Source organism: Meles meles, chromosome 19, assembly GCF_922984935.1.
Source record: "Meles meles chromosome 19, mMelMel3.1 paternal haplotype, whole genome shotgun sequence".
In the NCBI taxonomy this organism is placed as follows: Eukaryota; Metazoa; Chordata; class Mammalia; order Carnivora; family Mustelidae; genus Meles; species Meles meles.
In genome coordinates, this window is record NC_060084.1 from 59195686 (window position 1) to 59223098 (window position 27413).

A 27413-nucleotide genomic window follows, 5' to 3' on the forward strand; every position below is an offset into this window, starting at 1 on the left:
TAGGTGCGAGACCCCGGACAGCACAACCAAGTCATAATTTGTGGACAAACTTGGGCCTCACGTTTTTCCCTTAAAATAATCGCGGACAACCTAATCCGCTGTTTATTCCAGGCTACACCCCGTCACCCGCAAGAGGCGCCGGAGCGGTCATGAAGGTGCACGCGGGAGGAACGGAGGACTCACCTACGGACTGTGCTGTGTCCCTGAGGGGCACGGATGGCCAGAGCTCTGGACAGAACACTGCCTTAAGGACTGACGGTGGGAACTTCGCCTCCAGCTAAGTACGGGTACTCAACAACTTCGAAGTGTCTCCTCTGTGCACCACCCCTGCCTCCCAGCCGGCAGACCCCTTCCTGGCATAGCTTCGGAGATGAGACCATGATCCCGCGTGTGTTCGTGGGGTGGAAAAGGCTTCCGCAGGTTCCCACACGCCAGTCTTAGGGACCCCCTTCTTTCTGGTAGAGGCCCCAGAAGGCCTGCACTCCTCTACTTTGAGTGAAGAGGGTGGCCAGTCCTGAGCCGGATGTTCCGGGTGAGCCCCCACCCCCTGCCCCGGCGGAAACCCCTGTCTTTTCCGGGAGAGGCCCCGCCCCACCCGGCTCCCAGTCCTTCCTGGCCCGGGGGGGTGGGGGGAGACCGGAAGTGGCCCAGCGTCCGCTACCCGTTCCCCCGCCCAGCTGGCTTCTCCGTGAGACCGCTGTCCGGAAACACATCCCAGATTGGCGGCGAGATGCACGGAAGGTCGACTCTGGGGATCCGCAGTCAGCTATTACAGAAAGAGACGGAATTAAATCACTTGGAGGCTGGCGTTCCACGGTGAGAATTTCTTACAGTGTACTGGTTGGGATGGGAGGATGCGACTCTGAACTCAGCATGTGGACACGAAAACCTTGTCGCTCTCAGGTGAGACCGTCCAGACAGATCACCAGTCATCAGTCAGGGTGTTCAGGGACGTCCCTCCCCTCTGGCCTGTCAGGATTAACGTCTTCTGCTTGTGAGGCTCCTGCAGACCTCCAGCCAGCTCCCAGCCCCCACAGCTGCTGTCTGCCTGGCGTTGTCACATCTCCTGCACACGCCAAGGTTTAGTTTTCCTCCAACCGCCCAAGTGGTTTTTCAGCGCTTTCTCAGCACATCCACTCTCACCATGGAAGAATTTAGTTTGTAAATAGGCAAATACTATAAAGTGGGGCTGGATTTTTTGCATTTCTGAATTCTGCACGTACCAAAGTCCCGACATGATGGTAAGAACGTACCCTAAACTTAAACATGTGTGGTTTTTGGTCATGACAGTCCAGGACACAAAAGTATCTGAGGAAAAATAATGAATAGTCTTCCAGTATTCAGAACAGTTATTCCATATAGAAAAATGATTATCAACCTATTTAAAACCCAGGACAACTCCAACATACAGCTACTGAAAAACAATACTCTTGAACTCTACACCAAAACTAATGTGCTATATTAGTTTTGGCTAATTGCATTTAAATAAATAAATAAAATACTCAACTTAGTAAATCTGAAGATCAGATTGTTTCTACTGAACAATTATGAATTGAACAGCATCCCATCTAACAAATAGAAAGGGAATCAAAGGGCCAGAAAAGTTTTAAAGGCAGGACAAGCAGGACAAGGACGTCATGAAAACAAAAAAGATTATTTGGGCAAAGTCACCTCCTTTTGGGGGAAAATGGAGACTTCTTAGGAGGATTACCTCACCACTGGGACCAGGAAACTTTAGGTTGACTGAGGAAAAGTGAAAAATTGCAATCACATTAGCTATCAAGTCCCGGTTTGGTGATACAGTGGTAGCAAAGTGACTCCATTCCAAGCTTGTGGTTTTCCTTTAAACATGTCTTTGTTTTACTGTCTTATTTGTAAATGAAAAGGAAAATAACTATAACTCACATACAAGAAAATAGGAAAATGATGTTAATGGAAAAGAAATACAAAAGATTTCCAACTGGCAAGTAAGACATAAAAAATGCTCAAGATCCTGAATCCTTCAGGAAATGCAATTAAAACTATACTACACAGTTATTACATTGGGCAAAATTAAAGGATGGCCACATCGAGTATTGGCAGGGTTGCAGAAGAAGTGGACTTTTCATCCACTGCTGATGCAAATGCAAAAGTGAACAATCATTTTGATTGCAGTGCAGCAGTTTTTTCAGAAGTTAATATTCACCTGTCCTGTGACTCAGGTACTGAACATTAAGTTATTGACAAAAATAAAAACAGCTTACATCTCTATAAAAGTATTGACACTAATGTTTTTTTTTTTTTTTTTTTAAAGATTTTATTTTATTTATTTGACAGAGAGAGAGAGAGATCACAAGTAGGCAGAGAGGCAGGCAGAGAGAGAGGAGGAAGCAGGCTCCCTGCGGAGCAGAGAGCCCGATGCGGGGCTCGATCCCAGGACCCCGAGATCATGACCTGAGCCGAAGGCAGCGGCTTAATCCACTGAGCCACCCAGGCACCCCGACACTAATGTTTTTGACTCCTTTATTTTCAACAGGCAAAATCTAGAAATAACTTAAGTGCCCATAAAAAAGATGAATAAAGTAACAGCAGCATGTGCCAACATAAGGGTGTTATCTAGACACAAAAGTGAGCTATTTGTAGAACATCACTGATGAAAGGAAATCACAGAGGGTAGGGAAGAGTAAACAGCTTAATTCCAAACATATAAATAACAAAAGGTGGATAGTTCCCATTGTAAAATAAAGTACAGTGGTTCCGGGAGAGGTGGGTACGGTAAGGAGAGATTGTAGTAGGCAAGAGGTAAATAAAGCATAACATATATGGTCATTATCAGGATTATGATGTGGCAGCGATTCATATCCTTGTCAAAACTTATCGATTGTACACTCTTAAATATATGCAGTTTATTAGCATCTGTAATTTAAACCTTAATATAGTTTTAAAAATTGGCTCAAAATAAAAATAGGTTTGGCAACCTTATGCTGACAGTACCACCCTGTTCCATGTCCTCTGGGCGTCAGTCTTACCTCAGTGTCTGCAGACACAGGCAGCAGTGAAGGATGGTTCCGCTGGTGTTAACAGGAACACTGTCTGGATCTTAAGGGCCACATCAACAAACTACTGACTCCCCCCACCCCTTTTACTCTCTTGTATTCCTCTCTGTAGTACTGGCCTGGACACGGAGAACACGGGCTAAAAGGATCACCAATAGCTTTCAGTTATTTTCTCTGACAGTGACTTTACCTACACAAGATAAATATGCCCGGAGGTCCTGAGATTTGTACACACTGATCCTACAGTCACTGTCACAGAAACTTGTCTGGATCCATTTCTAGAAGAGGCACATTCCATCCAGTTGGCTGCAGCCTCCTCCTCTTCCTGTTAAGTGTTTCTGTACCAATTATGGTTTCTCCTTCCCACTGTGGTTTTTCAACCAGTGACGTGAGCCCAGTGGGTTGTGGACATCAGGGCACATGGCTGCTTGTAAAGCTGGGATTAATAAGCCCTCAACAGTGCTGACATCCCCTGTGAGAACCCCTTCGAGTAAGGGAAGAAATTCATGTCACTGGCAGAAGCACTAAGAGTCTCACACCTGCTCCCTCCTGGGGCTCATCACTGAGGCTCCTCAAACACACGTCGTCCAGACCTGAAACGAAAACCAGAAAGCCCCGCAGTTTTTGCTAGGAGGCTGTGAGGCAGCATCAATGCAAATTTAGTCCAAACTGGCAGGCTACTGGCACTCCTGGCTGGCTCAGTAGAGCTTGATTCTTGATCTTGGGGTTTTGAGTTTGAGCCCCAAGTTGGACATAGAGTTTACTTAAAAAGAACAAAACAAAACAAAACTGGCAAGCTATTTCCTGTCATCCTCCACTTCCTCCTCAAGCACAGCTAGATTGAGACTCTTAGAAGTTCACCATTTGATGCTTGTTAAGCCCAAATCTGTTTATAAACTACTCCACACAGTAAGTAGAACATTCATGATTAAAGACTTAAACAGTAAGACCTTGATTATCATTTTATCCAAATCAATGTGGAGAAGACAGTTCTCCAGTTTGTGACTTGGAAGCTGGAAAAACTCATCACAAGTATCACATGCGACCAACATGTTCCTGAAAAAAGGTAGCCATTCTCTAAGCTGCCGGCCAAACTCACGATGTTCTCTGGGTCATCACTGATGCAAGTCCATGACATGAAGGTATTCAAGGAGGAGGGAAAGCTGACCCCAAAAAGACCTCAAGTTACTGCTAATCTGTTCCAGTTCATGAGAACAGAGGTCAGCTTCTCTGAGTACACTGGGGTGAGGATTGATGGGCACTGTGCGGACCTACAAGTTGGCAGAGGTGAAAGGGTCACAGAACTGTCAGTTACATAAATCTAGAGAGCTCTCTGGACAATTTAGAAAATGCGACATGGCCACACATACTTCCAACATAAATTTAAGGAATTTCCCTACCGTAAAAGATTCAAATCAGGCAAACGGCTCCTCAAAGAGTTTTCACCAGTGGCATTATGCTGAATAAGGAAATTGCATATTCATTACAGAACCATGCCTTTCTCTAGTGTGAACTCTCCAATGTTGAGAGAGGTTAGATTTTCCCCTAAACGATTTCCCACATTCACTGCACTCATAAGGTCGTTCTCCAGTGTGAACCCTGTGATGGTAAGAGAGAGCAGTACGAGTGATAAAAGATTTCCCACATTCACTGCACTCATGAGGCCTTTCTCCAGTGTGAACTCTCTGATGATAATGGAGGGCAGTACTACTTATAAAAGATTTTCCACACTCACTGCATTCATAAGGCCTCTCTCCTGTGTGAATTCTCTGATGATAATGGAAGCTGGAACTAAAAATAAAAGATTTCCCACATTTGTTGCATTTGTAAGGGTTTCCTCCATTATGAATTCTCTGGTGTATTGAGAGGGAATGTTTTTGTCGAAAGGATTTCCCACATTCACTGCATTTGTAAGGCCTTTCTCCTGTGTGGCCTCTGTGATGATACCTAAGTGCAGAGCTAGAAGTGAAAGATTTCCCACATTCACTGCATTCATAAGGCCTTTCTCCTCGGTGGGATCTCTGATGATAACTAAGGGCAGAGCGAGAGGTAAAAGACTTCCCACATTCACTGCACTCAAAAGGTTTTTCTCCAGAATGAACTCTATAATGATACTGTAGTTCATACCTACAAATAAAAGATTTCCCACATTCTTTACACTCATAAAACCTTTCACCTGAATGAACCCTTAGGTGCATATTGAGGCTATTTCTTCGGGTGAAGGACTTGCCACATTTACTACACTCATGAGGCCTTTCTCCAGTGTGAACTCTGCGATGATACTGAAGAGCACTATGAGTGCTGAAAGATTTCCCACATTCACTGCACTCATGAGGCCTTTCTCCAGTGTGAACTCTCTGATGATAATGGAGGGCAGTACTACTTATAAAAGATTTTCCACACTCACTGCATTCGTAAGGCCTCTCTCCTGTGTGAATTCTCTCATGATAATGGAAACTAGAACTACAAGAAAAAGATTTCCCACATTTGTTGCATTTGTAAGGGTTTCCTCTACTATGAGTTTTCTGGTGTATTGAGAGGGAATGTTTTTGTCGAAAGGATTTCCCACATTCACTGCATTTGTAAGGCCTTTCTCCTGTGTGACCTCCGTGATGATACCTGAGTGCAGAGCTAGAAGTGAAAGATTTCCCACATTCACTGCATTCATAAGGCCTTTCTCCTTGGTGGGATCTCTGATGATAACTAAGGGCAGAGCGATAGGTAAAAGACTTCCCACATTCACTGCACTCAAAAGGTTTTTCTCCAGAGTGACTTCTATAATGATACTGGAGTTCATACCTACAAATAAAAGATTTCCCACATTCTTTACACTCATAAGGCCTTTCACCTGAGTGAACCTTTAGATGCATGTTGAGTCTATGTCTTCGGGTAAAGGACTTGCCACATTCACTGCACTCATGAGGCCTTTCTCCAGTGTGAACTCTGTGATGATAATGGAGAGCAGTATGAGTGCTGAAAGATTTCCCACATTCACTGCGCACAAAGGACTGTCCTCCAAGGTGGACACCCTGGTCCCATGTATCTGTGTGTTTGGGACCAAAGGTGTTCTTGCATCCTCCCCAAGCACCACGACTGCTTCCGCGTTGTAACGTTGCCCTGCACTGGGGGATCGTGTGTGGCTTCTCCCCAGTACAAGTGGCTTCTTGCCCCAGATGCCCCGAGCCAGACAGCAAGCCCTTCTCAACGTCTCCACAGGGAAAGGGCTTTCCCAAAACATCGAATCCCCAGCTCTTGACAGCAGAGGCCCTGTCCACATGGCTTCTGAATGGTTTTGCTCCCGCGGGCTGCTCCTGCTGCTGCTGCTGCTGCTCCAACTTCACACCGAAAGAGAATCGTTTCCTGCAGGCCCCACACCTCAACCGTTTCTGGCTGTTTTCTTTCCCCTGGAGCTCAGCCAAGTGGAAAATGTCTCTCAAGACGGGACCACACACCTCACAGGGGTGGGTCTTCCGGGAAGACAAAGTGGCCCTGGGCGTCCCGGTCTGGGACACGCCTACAGAAGCGCTCTGTGCAAAGGGAGCCTCCTCATCCTCTGCTCCACAGCAGCAACCTGAAGGCAGAGAAACGCTGGTGAAACACGTGCTGGCTGTAGTGTGGGGTGAGCCCATCACACACGCATCTGTCTCATCTGGGCATGAATGTATGACAGGCTTTTCAAGACACCAGAGATGGAACACAGTTGAAGGAGTGGCCGCTGAGCACTCCTGGGCCCCTAAAGTCAAGGTATCGTGGCAAGTGCACTAGCCAGAAAAATACAAAACTAAGGTATGACACAAGGGAGAGAGCCAGGATCTACAACTTATTCTCTGTCCACAGCTTCATGTTGGCTTGTTTCTTGGCTGAGTAGAAGACTGTGGGAAAATCTACTTACAAGAAATTTGCTGCTGTTCAAGGTCAATTTAAGCATATGTCAACATCTCATGGCAAAGTGGCCAAGCATGGATGCTGGGGTACACAGAAAGGAAAGAGCACTGGGAGAAATGGGTGAGACGTAGAGGCCTGAGAAGCTCCGATTACCCCCACACTGCAAGTCATGGAATTACCAAAGGAGTAGATCCCAGAAGTCCACAAATTGTTAACAGTGAAGAAGGAAAGACAGAAACGGGGTGTGGCCACTGGCAATCACACCAGACTCTGGCTGAACAAACAAAGGTGCCCAGTATGATATGAACACAGAGCTGATATCACACCTTTCCCAGCTGCCATTCACGAGAAACAGGGCCCTGTGCCTGTGAGCCCACCTGGTCATGCTGGAGCATGTCCATGCTATGACACACAAAGGACTCTTCCCTGTAAGCCTTCCTGAGCAACTACAGGGTACCAGGAGGATAGAAATACTATAGGAAAGGGAGCCTGGGTGGCTCTGTTGGCCATCTAACCCCTGATCACAGCTTAGGTCTTGGTCGCAGGGTTATCAGGTCAAGCTCTGTGTTGGGCTCTGTGCTGGGTGTGGAGCCTACTTAAGAAAAATAAAAAGGAAAGGGAAGAAAAAAAAAAAAAGGAAAGAAAGGGCAAGAAAAGGAAAAGGAAGGAATGGGAAGGAAAGGAAAGAAATACTGGAGGAAAACAGGCTAAGTGGATGGCCAGCACTGTCCCAGAGCTACTCAGGATACAAAGGACCCAGACAAGCACCCTATATGACTGATGTCAGCAGAATGGTAGAAGTGGAGATACCTTCCTTCACCCCACCAAAAATGAATTCAAGAGCTGCCCATGAATGACATTAGCTTCAGAGGGATCAAAAATCCAATTAAGACCAATTACTACACAGTGGGGCATAAAGGAGAGCACAAGCATGCAGAAAGGACAGCTGGAGACTTTATTAGCAGAGATGTGGTGACGGGTCAGAAGGGCTGGTTCTGTCTGTATCAGTCACACCAGGCAGGTGCTACTGTGGTACCTGCTCAACCGACTCACGCCACCTTCCCCACAGGGTACACTGGCATCCTATGCCACTGAGTTGACCAACATGCATCACTGTCATGGACCCAGTGGCTATAAAGCTCCTGCATCCGGCTTCCCCCTGCTCCAGAGCTGCTGCTGTGCACCTCCAGGACAAGGATCGTGACTGCGCCCCCTCCCCCAATGCTGCGCTTGTCCTGGGCCCCAGATCTTCGTTTCAGACCCTGACTGCATTGGGTCCACTGACGACTCAAGGGAGTGGAAATACCCTCTAGATAGGCTAGCCTGATGCCAGGGCCTCAGAGCCACTGGGTCTCCGTGCACACACAGACACCCAACTTCGTGGCTGCAACTCACAAAGCAAATGAACGCGACTGAGTTGTAATCAGTGTCCCAGGGCCCAAAACTGCTGTCACTCTGAAAATACCCGCACACCAGGCCCTCTTCTATGGCTGCTCCATGAGTGCCAGCCCATCAGATGCCAGGGCCGCTGCCACCACCCCAGGGTACCCAAGACTCGGACTCTGCATCGACCTCAACTCTGCCACGATACTCTCCTGGAAAAAAGCCACCAGGCATTCCTCAGCAGTCTCCTCCGCTGCTTTGGACACTGCAGCCTTGGCCATCCGGCTCTCTCTTCCCGAGGCCTTGCCAGTGCTGACGGGGGCCAGAGAGTTTATCGTTGGGCCCTCCCCAGGTCCAGAACGGCCATAACCCATGAAGCTGACACCCTTGTACGCACCTGTCGGTGAAGGACCCTCCTGACCAAAAGTACCACAAACTCTGGAAGGAGCGACCACACCATCAAATGTGCAAACATCAATGCAGATATGTAAGAAACAAAAAATCAAGGAAACATAACACATCAAAGGAATACAGTAATTCGTCAGAAAATAGAGTCAAGGAAATAGAGGTATGAGATCTATCAGACAAAAATCAAAATAATTGTTTTAACAAAGTTTAGTGAGGCACAAGAAAACACAGGTTGGGGCGCCTGGGTGGTTAAGTAGGTTAAGCCTCTGGTTTCGGCTCAGGTCATGATCTTAGGGTCCTGGGATCGAGCCCCACATCAGGCTCTCTGCTTCCCCCTCTCTCTCTGCCTGCTGCTCTGCCTGCTTGTGATCTCTCTCTCTGTCAAATAAGTAAATAAAATCTTAAAAAAAAAAAAAAGAAAAAACACAGGTAGAAGACTCAACAAAAGAAGATACATAATAAACAAAATAAGCTGTTCAACAAAGATACAGAAATCGTAGAAACGAACAGAGTGGGCTGCCAAGGATGCAGTGAGGGGTAGTCACTGGTGGTCAGATGAGGCTAAGCGGAGTGAGCAGCAGACTCACCTGAGAGTTGCACGCTGGAGGCACACCATCCAGGTGCCTGGATGCCACAGGGGCTGCCCCGCAGAAGTCCCAGACATCAGCAGAGAGGAGCGGCAGAGTGTGCAGTCACGCCACACTCTATACCCACAATACAGGAGAGTTCCGGGTGTGCCCACTCTCCAAAAGGAGAGTCAGATATAAGCAGTGACACATGAATCAATTAATAGTTGGCAACAGTCCACCCAATCACTGATGGGGCCCCTAATATGAGACCACAGGCAGCTGGGAAGACATCAAAATACGAGGACATGTGGCACTACTAGAGCATAATTCATACCTGTACAACACTAAATCCTCTTAATGCCACCTCTCTCTTAAGAAGTAGGATGGCAGATAACGAATGGGACCGAAGAATGTTTCTGTCTTTCTAAACAGACTATCCTTAATGAACTGGTCTTTGTAGCAGAACTGTTTGACTCATTTTTTTTTAAGATTTTATTTATTGGGGCGCCTGGATGGCTCAGTGGGTTAAGCCTCTGGCTTCGGCTCAGGTCATGATCTCAGGGTCCTGGGATCGAGCCCCGCACCGGGCTCTCTGCTCGGCGGGGAGCCTGCTTCCTCTCTCTCTCTCTCTCTGCCTGCCTCTCTGCCTACTTGTGATGTCTGTCAAATAAATAAAATCTTAAAAAAAAAAAGATTTTATTTATTTATTTGACAGAGAGAGAGCATGAGAGGGGAGAAATCAGAGGGAGAAGCAGACTTGCTTCTGCTGAGCAGGGAGCCCAATCAGGGACTCAATAGTGGGACCCCAGGATCATGACCTGAGCTGAAGGCAGTTGCTTAACCAACTGAGCCACTCAGATGCCCCTCAACTCATTCTTTGTGTTAAATAACTTCCCACAGGGCTGCACCAGCATAACCAGCCTGTGCTTTTGAAGTTTCTTCTTACCAGTTACCAGAGTGACTTATGTGACCTTCCACTGCTGGGACTTGATTAGGTGGGTATTAAACTCATCAGGCACAATTCAACCAACCAGAACCGAGATGGTATATGTATTTGTTTTATGTCTTAGGTGTCTACCTCTGAGAGATCAACTAGATGGAAATGCTGGAGACCCATTTCATTTGCAGCAAAGACGCTTTGCTTTGCTTCTGTCAAAGGATTAGGACTATGGAAGGCTTAAACCACAAAAGTTTAGTTCGTTGTAATCTTGTATTGCCCTTGTTTTCTGAGGATTCAAACTTACACCTATTGCATCAGAAGAAACATTTCAATAGAATGTCCTTTGAAAATTAACTACTACAATCATCTGATGACTTTCTTTTTTTAAAGATTTTATTTATTTATTTAACAGAGATCACAAGTAAGCAGAGAGACAGGGAGGGTGGGGGAAGCAGGCTCCCCGCTGAGCAGAGAGCCCGATGCAGGGCTCGAACCCAGGACCCTGAGATCATGACCCAAACCGAAGGCAGAGGATTAACCCACTGAGCCACCCAGGTACCCCTATCTGATGACTTTCTTATCCTCTAACTAAAAGTTACTCATTTGAGATGCTGTTTGGTTAGAATCAAGGTCCTTATATTTATGATACAGGTGATGGAAATCATCCCAAAGTGGCTATTTTAGAATACATACAGGGGCAGCTGGATTAAGCATCTGGTTTTGGCTCAGGTCATGATACTAGGGTCCTGGAATCAAGCCCCACATCGGGCACTGTGCTCAGCAGAGAGTCTGCTTCTCCCTCTCCCTCTGTCCCTCCCCTCTGCTTATGCTCACGCATGCTTTCTCTCAAATAAATAAAATCTTTAAAAAGAGAGAGAGAATACATGTAGAGAAATGACTTTAACTAGTATGATATAAACTACACAATAAAATGGAAATTTCATATATTTGCAAAAATTCTGTGTTGGTAAAAATTAACTTAACCTCTGGTATTAAATATTTACATTAAAATAAGATGGTGACACTGTCCCATTAAGAAAACTGGGGGAAACAGGAAGAGCCCAAGATGGCGAAGGAGTAGGAGACCTTAGATTTGTCTGGTCCCAGGCATTTGGCTAGATAGCTATCAAATTATTATGAACACCTGTGAACTCAACTGGAGATCTAAGGAAAGAACTGCTGCACGTCTACAAATAGAAAAGCGACCATTGTCTGCGAGGTATGAGGTGTGGAGAAGGGAATCTGAGGTAATATATCAGAAGATAAACCATGGGGGTAGGATGCCTCTGGAAGGGGGCCAACGGAAAGTGATATATCAGAAGTATACAAAATCAGAACGTTTAGAAGGCTGTTCCAGTGAGGGATGTCCCTGCCTGAAAGGAGCTCAGGTGGCAAGCAAGGTAGAATCCTAGGTGGGACAGTGTAGTTTCAGGATTCCCGGGGGTCACAGAAAGAACTGGGGTCCCAGCTCAGTGCTGCCATAACCATGAACCACCACACAGTAGGGCGACCACTCTCTGAGCAGGGGCTCAGGAAGCAGCAGAGCCCTGGAGAGATCCCTTTTCCTCTCACGGGGAGGAACAGCATGCATGCACACCACAGGAGTCTACAGAGTTTGGAGACTCTGAGCAAGGTCACAAATGCTTAGTCACAGGCTGGGTGAGCACAGAGTGTGGCTGGAGACCAGGGAAACAGGAGTGATTGCCTGCTTTTCCTTGAGGATGCACTGAGAAGTGGGGGGCATGAGGAGGTTTCAGTTCTGAGTCTGGAGATTGGGCAGCCGCCATTTTCACTGCCATCCTCTCTCGCTGCAGGGAAGGCCTTCAGGGAACAAAAGCCACATAGAGCAATCCAGAGCCCCTGACTTAGCCATGCCTTCTGACAAGAGGGTGCAATTCCTCCCAAAGCAAAGACACCTGAGAATCAGCGCAACAGGCCCCTCCCTCAGATCAGCAAGTTTAATGATCGCACAGAACTGCAAAACTCCAGCACTAGGGGAAAACGGTACATAAAATACATGGTTTTTCTTATCATTCCTTAGCCTTTCGATTTTACTTTTCTTTTCTTTTTCCTTTGAAATGATTTATTTTAGCAACTCTTTTTTAAAAGTCTCTTTTTATTTTCATTCTTAGAGTTACATTCTATCCACTCACTGTATTTAATTTTATTTTCGTATATAAATTTTATTTTCTTTACAATTTTGGGATGCAGTTTCTTCTAACAAACATACCAAAATACACACAGAGTCTAATGTATTTGCTCTGTTCTCTTTACTTGTCTGATTATATTTTTTTAAGTCTTTTTAAATTTTCATCCTGATAGTTACATTTTATTCCTTCAATGTATTTAATTTTATTTTTGTATAATAAGTTTTTCTTTCTTCACAATTTTGAGATGTAGTTTCTTCTAACAAAAAGACCAAAATACACCCCAGGATATAGTGTATGTTATCCTATCTGTTTATATTCTTTCCATCTTTTTTTAAAAATTTGTTTTTTAAAGTTATATTTTATTCTTTCATTGATTCTGTTTTTTTAAAATTTTATTTTTGTACATACATGGTTTTTGTTCTTGCCATCTAGTTTTCTAACAAACAGACCAAAATACACACAGGATCCAGTGTACTGCTCTGTTCTACTCACCTGTCTGATTATATTCTCTTTCACTTTTTAAAAATGTTTATATATTTTTTGGTTTTGGGTCTCTTCTGATTTGTTTAATGTATATTTCTAAGGGGTTGTTGTTGTCATTTTAGTATTCTGTCCTCTCGTTCATGTACTCTTCTCTGGACAGAATGACAAGATGGAAAAACTCACCTCAAAAAAAAAGAACAAGAGGCAGTACTGACAGCCAGGGACCTAATTAGTATGGATATAAGTAAGATGTGGAACTAGAGTTCAGAATAACAATTATAAAGATATTAGCAGGGCTTGAAAAAAAGCATAAAAGACACTAGAGAATACTTTCTGGAGAAATAAAATAACTAAAATCTAGTCAAGTCAAAATCAAAAAGGCTATTGAGATTCAATAAAAAATGAAGGTTCTGGGTGCCTGGGTGTCTCAGTAGGTTAAGCCACTGCCTTCAGCTCAGGTCATGATCTCAGAGTCCTGGGATCGAGTCCCGCATTGGGCTCTCTGCTCAGCGGAGAGCCTGCTTCCCTTCCTCTCTCTCTGCCTGCCTCTCTTGTGATTTCTGTCAAATAAATGAATAAAAATCTTAAAAAAAAAAATGAAGGTTCTAAGGGTGCCTGGTTAAGTGTCTGCCTTCAGCTCAGGTCATGTTCCCAGGGTCCTGGGATCGAGCCCCACATCAGGCTCCTTGCTCAGTGGGAGCCTTCTTCCCCCTCCCTCTCTGCCTGCTGCTGCTTGTGGTTGTGCTTGCTCTCTCCCTCTGTCAAATAAAAAAAATCTTAAAAAAAAAAGGAGGGTCTAACTGCTAGAATAAACGAGGCAGAAAAATTAGTGATATAGAAGACAAAATGATGGAAAATAAAGAAGCTGAGAAAAAGAAAGATACACAACTACTGGATCTCAAGAGGAGAATTGGAGAGAAAAGTGATACTATAAAGTGAAACAATATTAAAATAATTAGGATCCCAGAAGAGGAAAGAGAAGGGCAGAGCAGAAACGATATTGGAGCAAATTATAGTAGAGAACTTATCTAATCTGGGGAAGGAAACAGGCATCAAAGTCCAGGAGACACGGAGAATACCCCTCAAAATCAATAAAAACAGGTCAACACTTCAGCACATTAATAGTGAAGATTGCAAACCTCAGAGACAAAGAGAAAATCCTGCAAGCATCTTGGGGACAAGAGGTCCATAATCTTCAAGGGTAGAAACATTAGATGGGCAGCAGACCTATGTACAGAGACCTGGCAGGCCAGAAAGGACTGGCATGATATATTTAGGTACTAAATGAGAAAAACAGGCAGCCAAGAATACTTTATCCGGCAAGGATGTCATTCAGAATAGAAGGATAGATAAAGAGCTTCCAGGATGAAGAGAAACTAAAAGAATTTGTGGTCATTAAACCAGCCCTGCAAGAAATATTAAAGGGGACCCTTTAAGTGAAGAAAAAGACCAAAAGAAACATAGACCAGAAAGGAACAGAGCAAACATGTAGAAACAGTAAATATTCAGGTAAAAATGGCACTAAACTCTTAATGTTTCAATAGGTACTCTGAAGGTAAGTGGCCTAACTGCCCCAATCAAAAGACACAGGGTACCAGATCAGATAAAAAAGCAAGACCCACTGATATGCTGTGTGCAAAAGATTCATTCTAGACACAAAGATACCTCCAGAGTGGAAGTGAGGGGGCAGAAAACCATTTATCATGCTAATGGACATCAAAAGAAAGCTGGGGTAACAATCTTTATATCAGACAAATTAGATTTTATTTTTTTTTAAAGATTTTATTTATTTGACAGAGAGAGACACAGCGATAGAGGGGATACAAGCAGGGGGAGTGAGAGAGGGAGAGGGAGAAGCAGGTTTCCCGCCGAGCAGGGAGCCCGATATGGGGCTTGATCCCAGGACCCTGGAATCATGACCTGAGCCGAAGGCAGAGGCTTAGCGCCCCCAGACAAATTAGAGTTTAAACCAAAGTGTAATAAGAGATGAGGAAGGACATTACTAATATAATTAAAATGTCTACCCAACAAGATCCACCAACTGTAAATTTTATGCCCCCAAGATGGGCGCAGACAATTATATAAACTAATTAATAACAAAATTAAAGAAACATATTAATAATAATACAATTATAGTAGTTTAACACCCCACTCACTGCAATGGACAGATCATCTAAGAAGATCAAGAAGGAAACAATGGCTTTCAATGACACACTGGACCAGATGGACCTCAAAGATATATTCAGAACATTCCATCCTAAAGCAATAGAATACACATTCTTCTCGACTGCACATGGAACATTCTCCAGAACAGATCCATACTGGGTCACAAATGACGTCTCAACTGTTACCTAAAGTTTGGATCATTCCCTGCATATTTTTAGACTACAATACTTTGAAATTTGAACTCAATCACAAGAAGAAAGTTGGAAAGAACTCAAATACAGTGAGGCTAAAGAGCATCCTACTAAAGAATGAATAGGTCAACAGGAAATTAAGGAATGAAAATGAAAACACATGGTTCAAAACCTTTGGGATGCAGCAAAGGCAGTCTTATGAGGGAAGTATAGAGCAATACAAGCCCTTCTCAAGAAAAAAAGAGAGGTCTCAAATACACGACCTAACCTTACATCTAAAACAGCTGGAGAAAAAGAACAGCAAATAAAGCTTAACCCCAGCAGAAGAGAATTAATAAAAGATTAGAAACCAAAAGAACAGTAGAACAGATCAACAAAAGTAAGAGCTGGTTCCTTAAATGAATTAGTAAGATCAATAAACCCTGGCCACACTACCAAAATGAAGAGAAAGGACCCAAATAAATAAAATTATGAATGAAAGAGGAGAGATTACAACCAACACTGACAAAATACAATTATAAAAACATACTATGAGCAACTGTATGCCAAGAAATTAGGCGATCTCAAAGAAACAGACACATTCCTAGAGATGTATAAACTACCAAAACTGACACAGGAAGAAACAGAAAACTGAACAGACCCATAACCAACAAAGGAAATTGAAGCAGGAATCAAAAATCTCTCAAGAAACTAAAGTCCAGGCCTGGATGGCTTCCCAGGGGAATTCTATCAAACATTTCAAGAAAATTTAACACCTATTCTTCTGATACGGTTTCAAAAAACAGAAATGGAAGGAAAACTTCCCCACATCCTGCTCTCTGCTCAGCAGAGAGCCTGCTTCCCTTCCCCTCTCTCTGCATGCCTCTGCCTACTTGTGATCTCTGTCTGTCAGATAAATCAATAAAAAATAAATAAATAAATAAAAACAAAACAAAACAATGACAACAAAAAACAAGATCCAACTATGTGCTGTGGATATTAGATTCACTTTAGCATTAAGAACACACGTAGGCTAAAAGTGAAGGGAGGAAAAAATGTACTTCTTGCAAATGGAATACAAAAAGCAAGCAAAAATAGCAATACTTTTATCAGATAAAACAGACTTAGAGACAAAGTCATAACGTAAGGATAAAGGAGCTAATGTATTGAGAGGATGTAACAACTACAAGTGTATATGCACCAAACATCAAACTACGGAGCACCTAAACACAGGAAGCAAATATTATCAATCCGAAGGCAGATAGACGGTAATACTGTAATAATAACAGAGGGCCTTCAGGGCACCTGGATGGCTCAGTGGATTAAGCCTCTGCGTTTAGCTCAGGTCATGATCTGACGGTCCTAGGATCGCGCCCCGCATCGGGGCTAGCTGCTTGACAGGGAGCCTGCTTCCCCCTCTCTCTCTCTGCCTGCCTCTCTGCCTACCTGTGATCTCTCTCTCTGTCAAATAAATAAATAAAATCTTAAAAATATATATATAATAACAGAGGACCTTCAATATTCCCCTATCAACAATGGGTAGATTATCCAGACAGAAAAGCAAGAATACTTTGTATTTTAACTATACTTTAGATCAAATGGACCAGTAGGTATATAGAGAATATTCAATTCAACTGCGGAGTAACACATATTCTCCTCAAGGGAATATAGAACATTTCTTAGAAAAGATCATATGTTATAAATCATGAAACCAGTCGTAGCAAATTTAAGAGGAATAATATCAGTTATCTTTACTGACCATGGTAGTATAAAACTAGGAATAAATAATAGGAGGAAAGCTCAAAATTCAAAAATATGTGGATATTAAACAATGCAATCATGAAAAACAAATGGGCGCAATTAAAAAAAATCTTGAAACAAAGAAAGCAGAAACACAAAATAATAAAGCTTATAGAATACAGCAAAAGCAGTTCTAATAGGGAAATTTAGAGCAATAAAGCCCTACATTAAGGCAAAGGTATCAAATAAGCAAATTTATATCTCAAACAAGACAAAAGAGTAATTTAAGGCTGATGTTAGCAGAGGGCTAAGATCATAGAGGGCTGCAAAAAGCTTCAGCTCTAGGGGAAAATAGTATCTAGCCTCCTTTATACTTTTATTCTTTATTCTTTCTTTATTTTTTTCAATTCTTTATCTTATTAACTTTTTTGCGTTTCTATTTTTATACAGATTCTTTTTACATTTATTTATTTATTTACCTTCATTGTATTCTTTTTTCTTATTTGGATTCTAGATTCTTTTAACAACCAGACCAAAACAAACATGGAATCTAGTTTGGTGTTGTTACTGTTTTGTTTTTCCTTTTTCTTTCTTCTTTTCTTTTCTGCACAAAATGACAAGATGGAGAAATTCACCACAAAAGAAAGAACAGGAGATGGAGGTAGTACTCATGGACAGTGATTTAATCAATACAGATATAATTAAGATGTCTGAACTAGAATGTAAAATGATTATAAGGATACCAACTGGGCTTGAAAATGGCATAGAAGACACTAGATAATTCCTTATTGCAGAGATAAAAAAACTGAAATCTAGTCAGCCCAAAATTAAAAATGCTACAACCAAGATGCAATCCCAAGTGGAGGTCATAAAAATGAGGATGGACAAATGAGAGGAGTCAATCAGTGACATAGAAGATATAATTACGGAAAAGCATGAAGCTCAAAAGAAGAGGGAAAGGTAATGGACCGCATACTTAGACTTAGGGAACTCAACAGCAAATTATTAAAAGGTGATGACATTTATAACATTGGAGTCCCAGAAGATGAAGAAAAAGAAAAGGGGGTAGAAAGTTTATTCAAACCAATTATAGCTGGAAACTTCCCTAATCTGAGGAAGGACATGGACATCAAAATCCAACGAGCACAGAGAACTCCCATGAAATTAAAAGCCAGGGCACCTTGGTGGCTCAGCTGACTAAGCATCCAACTTTTGATTTCAGCTCAGGTCATGATCTCAGGGTTGTGAGATTTAGACCTGCACTGAGCTCAGTGCTGGGCATGGAGGCTGCTTAAGATTGTCTCTCTCCCTCTCCCCTTCCCTAACCTATTTTTATAAAAAATAAATAAATTCAATAAAAGTCGACCACCATCAAGGCGTATTATATGTTAAGTTCACAAAATACACAGACAAGGAAAGAATCCTGAAAGCAGCAAGGGAAAAGAAAAGTCATTAACCTATAAGGAAGATAGATCAGGTTTGCAGCAGACGTGTCCACTGAAGTTTGGCAAGCCAGAAAGCCCTGGAACTATTCAATGTGCTGAAAGGGAAAAATATTCAGCCAAGAATTCTTTATCTAGCAAGGCTGTCATTCAGAATAGAAGGACAGACAGTTTCCCAGACAAACAAAAACTAAAGGAGTTCATAACCACTAAACCAGCCCTGCAAGAAATTTTAAAGGGGATTCTTTGAGTGGAGGAAAATAAACAAACAAAAACCTCCCCAAAAAACAAACAAAAACCCCCAAAGCAACAAAGACGAGAAAGGACCAGAAAATATCACCAAAAACACCAACTCTATAGACAACACCATGACACCAAATTTATATCATTCAATAATCACTGCAAACTGCAAATTTTTTTTAAAGATTTTATTTATTTATTTGACAGATCACAAGTAGGCAGAGAGGCAGGCAGAGAGAGGGGGAAGCAGGCTCCCCACTGAACAGAAAGCCCAATACGGGGCTCCATCCCAGGACCCTGGGATCAATAAATGCCCCAATAAAAAGACGTAAGAATGGATTTAAAACAAGATCCATCTGCGCCTGAGTGGCTCAGTGGGTTAATCCTCTGCCTTCGGCTCAGGTCATGATCTCGGGGTCCTGGGATCAAGCCCCACATTGGGCTCTCTGTTTGGCGGGGAGCCTGCTTCCCCCTCTCTCTATCTGCCTCTCTACCTACTTGTGATCTCCCTCTCTCTGTCAAATAAATTAAAAAAAAAAAATAAAACAAGATCCATCTGTATGCTTCCTAGAAGAGGCTCATTTTAGACTAAAGACACCTGCAGATTGAAAGTGAGGGGACAGGGGCACCTGGGAGGCTCAGTGGATTAAATCCTCTGTCTTCAGCTCAGGTCATGGTCTCAAACCTTTCCAAAAAACAGAAATGGAAGGAGAACTTCCAAACTCATTCTACAAAGATAGCATTACCTTCATACCAAAATCGGAAAAAGACCCCACTAAAAAGGAGACTTATAGGCCAGTATCATGATGAACAGGAATGCAAACACTCTCAATAAAATCCTAGCAAATCAGAGGCGCCTGGGTGGCTCAGTCAGTTAAGAGTCTGTCTTCAGGTCAGGTCATGATCCTGGGGATCCTGGAATCAAGCCCTGTGTCAGGCTCCCTACTCAGTGGGGAGCCTGCTTCTCCCTCTGCCGATAGCTCACTTATGCTTGTGTTCTCTCTCTCAAATAAGTATCTTTAAAAAAAAAAAAAATACTAACAAATCAAATCCAACATTACATTAAAAGAATTATTCACCACAATCAAGTTGGATTTCTTCCTGAGCCACTATGAATGGTTCAACCAATGCAAATCAACGTCATACACCACATTAGGAAAAGAAACGATAAGAATCATATGGTGTTCTTCATAGATGCAGAAAAAACATTCAACACAATACAGCATCCTTTCTTGATGAAAACCCTCAACAAAGTAGGGATGGAGGGAACATACCTAAACACCAAAAAGGCCATATATGAAAGACCCACAGCTAATATCATCCTCAATGGGGAAAACAGAAAGCTCTACCTCTACAGTCAGGAACAAGATAGGGATGTCCACTCTCACCATTACTATTAAACATAGTACTGGAAGTCTTAGCTTTAGCAATCAGAAGACCAAAAAATAAATAAATACACAAATAAAAGGCATCCAAACTGGCAAGGAAGAAGTCAAAACCTCACTATTTGCAGATGACATGATACTCTGTAGAGAACCTGAAAGACTCCACCAAAAAACTGCTAAAACCAATACATGAGTTTAGCAAAGCTGCAGGATACAAAAGTGATGTGCAGAAATCTACTGCATTTCTATATACTGGTTACTTCACCAGTAACAAAGCAGCAGAAAAAGAAATGAAGGAATTGATCCCATTTGCAACTGCACCAAAAACAGTAAGATACCCAGGATTAAACCTAACTAAAGAGGTAAAAGATCTTACTCTGAAAACTATAAACTACAGGACACTCATGAAAGAAACTGAAGAGGACACAAAGAAATGTCAAACAGTCCAAGCTCATGGACTGGAAGAACAAATATTGTTAAAATGTCTCTACTGTTCAAAGCAATCTACAAATTCTGTGCAATCCCTATCAAAATAGCATGTTTCACAAAACTAGAATAAATAATCCTAAAATTTATACAGAAACACAAAATTCACTAAATAGACAAAGCAATTCTGAAAAGAAAACAAAACCGGAGGCATCACAATTCCAGATTTCAAGCTATATTACAAAGCTGTAGTCATCAAGACAGCATGGCACTGGCACAAAAGAGACACATGGATCAATACGGAACCCAGAAATGGACCAACAACTCTATGGTCAACTAATCTCCCAAAAGAAAGAAAGAATATCCAACAGAAAAAAGTCAGTCCCTTCAACAAATCCTATTGTGAAAACTGGACAGCCACATGCAGGAGAATGACACTGGACCATTTTCTTACACCATACACAAAAAAACAAATTAAAAAGAGAAGAAAGACCTAAATATGAGATAGGAAACCATCAAAATCGTGGAGGAGAACACGGGCAGAAACCTCTTTGACCCTGGCTATAGCAACTTCTTATTAAACATGCTGCTGGATGCAAGCCAAACAAAAGCAAAAATGAACTACTGGGGCTTCACCAAGAAAAAAGCTTCTGCATAGCGAAGGAAACAATCAACAAAACTAAAAGGCAGCCTACAGAATGGAAGAAGAGATCTGCAAACAACATATCTGGTAAAGGCTTAGTATCAAAAACCCATAAAGAACTTACCAAACTCAACATCCCAAAACAAATAACCCAGTTAAGAATCAGGCAGAAGACATGAATAGATATTTTTCCAAAGAAGACATCCAGGGACGCCTAGGTGGCTCAATCAGTTAAGCGTCTGCCTTCAGCTCAAATTGTGATGCCAGGGTCTTGGGATCGAGTTCCTGCACTGGGTTCCTTGCTTAGCGGGAAGCCTGCTTCTCCCCTTGCTTGTGCTCATTCTCTCTGACAAATGAATAAATAAAATCTTAAAAAAAAAAAAAAACTAAAAAAAAAAGAAGAAGAAGAAGAAGACATCCAGATGTCTAAGAGACACATGAAAATAAGCTTAACATCAAACATCATCAGAGAAATACAAATCAAAACCATTATGATACCACTTCACACCTGAGAGAATGGTTAAAATTAACAACACAGGAGGGGCGCCTGGGTGGCTCAGTTAAGCATCTGCCTTCAGCTCAGATCATGATTTTAGGGTCCTGGGATGTAGCCCCACATCGGGCTCCCTGCTCAGTGGGCTCCCTCTCCTCCCCGCTACTGCTCTCTCGCTATCTCTATCTCTCTCTCAAATTAAAAAAAAATCCTATTTTTTTTTAAAGTGTCTAGGGGCGCCTGGGTGGTTCAATCAGTGAAGTATCTGTGTTCAGCTCAGGTCATGGCCTCGGGGTTCTGGGACTGACCACGTGTCGTGCTCTCTGCTCAGCTAGGAGTCTGCTTCTCCCTCTCACTCTCCCTCTGTGCTCTCTCTCAAATAAATAAATAAAATCTTTTTAAAAAATTAAAAAACAAACAAACAAAAAAAAAACAGGTTGAGCCGCTGCCTTCGGCTCAGGTCATGATCTCAGGGTCCTGGGATCGAGTCCCGCATTGGGCTCTCTGCTCAGCAGGGAGCCTGATTCCCTCTCTCTCTCTCTCTCTCTGCCTGCCTCTCTGCCTAGTTGTGATTTCTCTCTGTCAAATAAATAAATAAAATCTTTAAAAAATAATAATAAAAAAATAAAAAATTAAAAAAAAACAATATAGGAAACAATAGCTATTGGCGAGGATGTGGAAAAAGGGGAACACTCATGGACTATTGGTGGGAATGCAAAACGGTGCAGCCACTCTGAAGAACACTATGGAGGTTCCTCAAAAAGCTAAAAATAGAGCTACCCTACAATCCAGCAATTGCACTACTAGCTATTTACCCAAAGGATATAAAAATACAGGTAAGAAGTGGTATATGCACCCCGATGTTTAGGGCAGCACCAACAATAACCAAGTAAGAGAGCCCAAATGTCCACTGACTAATGAATGGATAAAGAAGATGTGGGGTGTGTGTGTGTGTGTGTGTACACACATATATACAATGGAATATTAGCCATCACAAAGAATGAAATCTTCCCATTTGCAACTATGTGGATGGAACTAGAGTATATTATGCTGAGTAAGTCAAACAAAGATAGACAAATACCATATAATCTCACTCACTTATATGTGGAATTTAGGAAAGCAAAGAGATGAACATATAGGAGTGGGGAAGAGATAAAAGGAGACAGGGAAACAAGCCATAAGTGCCTCTTAACGATACAGAACAAACTGAAGGTTGATGGCAGGAAGTGGTGGGCAACGGGCTAGATGGGCGACGGCTATTAAAGAGGACACTTGTTGTGATGAGCACTGGATGTGTATGTAAGTGATGAATCACGGAATTCTACTCTAGAAACCATTACTACACTGTATGTTAACTAACAAAATTTATATTAAAAAAAAAGGCTACCATATGATCTACCATTGCCATTTCCAGATATGTATCCCAAGGAAACAAAATCAGTATCTCCACAAAATATCTCCACACAGAGATATCCACTGAAGTATTATTCACAATAGCAAATATATGGAAACATCAGTAAGTGTGCCTGAGTGTTTAAAGTGACAAAGAACATTTAGTAGACACACACATGCAGGAATATTCAGCCACAAAAAAGAAAGCAAAACTGCCACTTGCACAACATAGATGAACCTAGAAAAGACTATGCTACGTCAAACTGCACAGAAAAGACAGCTAGTGTATGGTACCACATATACAGAAACTCTGGAAACAAATAAAAACCCCAGAAACAGACTAGAATGCCAGAAGCTAAGGACTGGGGGACAGAGGAAGATGGTCAGGGATACACACTTTCACTTATAAGATGAGTAAATTCTGAGGATCTAATGTTGAGTACAGTTGTTAATACTGTACTGTATACTTGAAATTTGGTAAGAGAATAGATACTAAGCTTTCTCACCACCAACAAGAAAAAGGTAATCTTAACAAATGATGCATGTGTTGATTACCTTCATTTGGGTAATAATTTCATATTGTGTATCCAGTCATCATGTAATATACTTGCAATAATATAATTCTATTTGTCAATCGTATTTCAGCAAAGTTGAAGGAAGGGGGGCAGGTGGAAGAAGAGATGTAAATACTACCCAAAGAACCATACAGGACAGTCTTGAGAAGTAGTCCATGGTATACCTACACAGTGGCCATGCCCATGCCTCCATTTTCAGGCACAGGCAGGCACAAGGAAATATCACCCCAAGGAAGGGTTCAAAACCCAGGCCACAGAAATGGCACTGATCTGAACACAGAGACCCAGCCAGGGAGAGGGCAAGCAAGGTGCCACATTCCATCAGCCTCCATGCAGGACCACTGGCCTCCGATCTTACCCGATCAGGGCTCAGCGCAGCGGGTACTGGGGCTGCGGGCAGACAGAAGGGCACACCAACAACTCAGGGCCAGCAACAAAAGCAACTGCCCAGAAAGCTGGGGAAGCACGCAGTGAACACAGTCCACACCAGAGAAGGACAAACCCTCCCCTGGAGAAAGGAGGAGGGGAGTCCGCAGGATACAGAGTCCAGGGCAGGTCAAGGGGACGCTGAGGGCCTTACCCAGTGACGATACAAGTGCAAAGTTCTCCAGCATCACATGGTGGTACAGCCGTCTCTGCGCCTCATCAAGAAGCCTCCACTCCTTCCAGGAGAAGTACACGGCCACGTCCTCAAAGGTCACACCACACTACCATGAAAGGAAAACATGGAACCCGGAGCATTCTCTCTCTCTGAGAACCCACCAGCCAACCCACACACCCACCCCGGTCTCCCCTGCCAGTCCAGCTCCCCTCCTCAGATAATACCAGGTCCTGGTGCCTCTAATGCTGCTGTCCTCTCACTTTCCCACCGATCACTGCTCAGTGCTCAGCAATAACACGCAGGGGACACATGGAAGCAATATGTCCCTGCAGGTCCCAAACCCCTGCCATGATATTCCCATGGAGTCTCCCAGGTCATACCCTCAAGACAGCCAATTATAGGCCCTGCTCTGCTGGGAAGTCTTCAATACCAGGCCCAAACCTGAGGCCCTTAGCTCACACTTCCTCTCCAGGTGTACATAATTTTGTAGACTGAACCTCTCTCATGACTTCGGACCCCACAGATGAACACCCACACCTTCCTGCTCCACACCAAAGGATTCTCCCTTGACTCACACTTGTCCTTGTCGCTTGACAACCAAAGGATGTGTCACAAAGACAAACAGGTTTTGCTATCACCCCAGTACTCCCATGGATCCCAACTGAGGGAAAGCCTCAAATGCTGTTGAGAAGCCTCCTCACCTGCCTCTAATCCTCCCTGCAGTAACACACTCCCAACCACATGTCAGCTTAGGATATTCATAGACCCTCTTCTATTTCTGTGCTACCCATACTGTCCCTCAACAATCAGAATGCTCCACTCCAAACTGAACCTCTGTGAAAACCCCAGCACTAAAGGTCTCCCTGCCAGGCACAGCAAACCACAAATGACCACATTTGTCCAGATCTTAACAACCAGCAAGACTCTGAAACACCCCAAGCACCATAAAAACTCATAAAATTCTGTGAAGCCATACATCATTGAATAAAGAGCAGGCCCAACTTCACTCTCGGCAAAATTACTCCTGCGTGTTCTAGCTACCTCTTGTCCCATCATCCCATGAAAGGCTTGCCCATGTACCTGCCAGATCATTCTCTCCTTCACCTGTGTTCACAATGCCCAGCAACCCCGACCACGTGTTGAACAAGAAAACCACTCTTCAGTATATTTTACTAGGTCCTTCTGATCTACTAGGCGCATTGCCATGACACTCTGCATTCCCTTCCCAAATGTGATCCAAGTCTCCACCCTGGTCCACACAGCAGCCATCACTTTTCAAACTCTCCATCATGAATCTTTCCCCCAGTTTCCCAAAATTTCCTCTCCAGCTGCCCACTTGATGCCATTAATCACACTTCTCTGAAACATCAGAGATTGTAAACAATGTCAAAACAACTTATATTTTACATTCAACTCTTTTGAGAAGATAGGAGTTCCAGAAAGGAAAGGTAGCAGCAGAATTATCAGAAGCTATTTAAAGGAATTTAAGATGGTCTCTGTCTCTCTCTTTTCTCCAGCTGTGTCATTCTTTTAACTTATTCTTTGAAAGGTTAGGGAATACTGATTTTTTTTTTCAATACTGGAAAAAAAAAAATCGGGCTTTTTTCCCCTCCAAGTATCTTGGACAAATCACATGTTTAAAATTTGTTCTTGTATTTATTGGTTTTGCAGAAGAAGGCATCGTCTTACACAGTATTTGTAATCTAAAGCAAATCATTTGTTTAAAAGCAGTTTGCAAAAAATGTTTTTGGTCTTTTATAATTCTCAACAGAATATCTGGCAAATTAAAAAACAAACAAACAAGAACAACAACAACAACAACAACAACAACAACAAAAAACAACTTAGGTATCCCCAAAGACAGTTAACCTACAGCTGACTTCATCGGCTGATGGAAGCTTTCATCTTTTCTGCTACCAGGGCCTGTGAAAACTAACAATGGAAAATCTTACAAAATGGTATCAGGAGGTTGCAGGCTTGAGGGGAGATCTCAAACAGTATCACAGTGATCAACTGCAGACCAAAGAGGAAAAGACAGACTTGGCCTTATGTGGGGCACTCCTTCATTACCCCAAACCCAGAAAGACTGTCTTTCCCGATCACCCACCCAACAGCCAGCCACCGGGAAGCCACGACTCCCACCTTACTCCCGTCGCCTCAGAGTTGGTAACAGCCTTCCCAACTTCGCCCCTTTCCCCTTAAAAAGCACGACCTCCCTCCTCTTCACACTGGCTACTGCTTTGACTCGGCTTCTTCGGTCCCAAACGCTGTTCCCTGTCGCTCCCACAGAAACAACATCTCTGCGGGTAAAATCTCTGCAGTTTTCTCTTCAAGCGTCACCGACCAAAAGCCCCAGGGTTCCCTCACTCCCCCCGTTCTCCTCTCCCCTGCGACACCCACAATTCGCCTCAGCCCTTCTCCGAAAACAGAGCAACGGCAGCCGGTTCTCCAACATCCAGGGCGGACACGGTGGCGGTCCGGGCCACTACCAGCGACCACCGCGAGTCCCTCCTGCCGCGCGCCCTGCCTGCGCGCTCACCCCCGGCAGCGGCGCTTCTCTGCGGCCCGAGAAAGCCCCCTGACACCCGGGCTGGACCACCTCCCCTCACCGCCAGCAGACACGGCCTCGGCAGGCAGCAACCGCGCCGGCCTCACCCGCCGCGCCGCACCCTGCTCCTGACAGAACCAAGGCAGCCGCGCCGTCCCCGGTTGGGGGCGCGGGCCTCCTGCAGCCCCCGCCCCGGCGGCCCCTAAGCCCCGAGTCCGCTCCCGCAACGCTGCCCGCCCGCGCTCCCACACGGGCCCCCGCCCACCCGCGCCTCCCTGTCCCGGACACCGAGGCCCTGGCCGCAGGGCCGCGAGTAGGCGCCCCGCGCTCGGGTCTTCGGGGTCTGGGTGGGGGGCGGCGGGGAGGGCCCGGGGGACGAGCGTTTACCTCAGCTGAGACCCTGGGCGCGGCCGCCGCCATCGGACTCGGTGGGCCGACAACGGGCCGGAGGGGAGCGGACACCCGGGCTCAACTGTGTGCGGCGAGGAGGCGCCGCTCCTCGCGTCTTCAGCGTCAGTTACCCCAATCCTGACCCGCGCTCGGGAACAGGAGACAAACAGACCTAACTTGGGGCTACAACCCTGCCCGCGGCGATGAGGCCGGAAGTCCCGCCCCCAGCGAATACGCACACCTAGAAAGACGGCGGCCGGTTCCCTCAGTGGCTCCTCGCTGCGCCCTGGGTACTTAAGCTCTTCCGGGTGGTGTGGCTCCCAGAGCTCGGGGTCTCCGGTAGGGCGTC

The 27413-nt window shown here is 44.0% G+C and overlaps 2 protein-coding genes across 5 annotated transcripts in view; both read right to left on the bottom strand.

Moving 5' to 3' along the window:
• Nucleotides 1–677: 677 nt before the first annotated feature.
• Nucleotides 678–27280, bottom strand: LOC123931882 (zinc finger protein 814-like). 4 transcript variants are annotated; one of them, XM_045989537.1, is made up of 6 exons: nucleotides 27062–27280; nucleotides 24106–24232; nucleotides 5884–6606; nucleotides 3575–3628; nucleotides 1224–1308; nucleotides 678–766 (listed from the first exon to the last, which is right to left on the bottom strand). In XM_045989537.1, the coding sequence occupies exons 1-6, from the start codon at nucleotides 27092–27094 to the stop codon at nucleotides 763–765; spliced, it is 1026 nt and encodes a 341-aa protein (XP_045845493.1). In that variant the 5' UTR covers nucleotides 27095–27280; the 3' UTR covers nucleotides 678–762. The 4 variants fall into 4 exon arrangements, with proteins under 4 accessions (XP_045845493.1, XP_045845494.1, XP_045845492.1 ...); XM_045989538.1 differs by having other exon boundaries at nucleotides 693–766; nucleotides 1254–1308; XM_045989536.1 differs by having other exon boundaries at nucleotides 761–1308.
• Nucleotides 736–27413, bottom strand: part of LOC123931893 (zinc finger protein 671-like) — a 49415-nt gene continuing 22737 nt past the window's right edge. The window contains exon 5 of the transcript XR_006816316.1: nucleotides 736–766. The gene's annotated coding sequence lies outside the window, so the exon portion shown is untranslated. The remainder of the gene's footprint in view (nucleotides 767–27413) is intronic.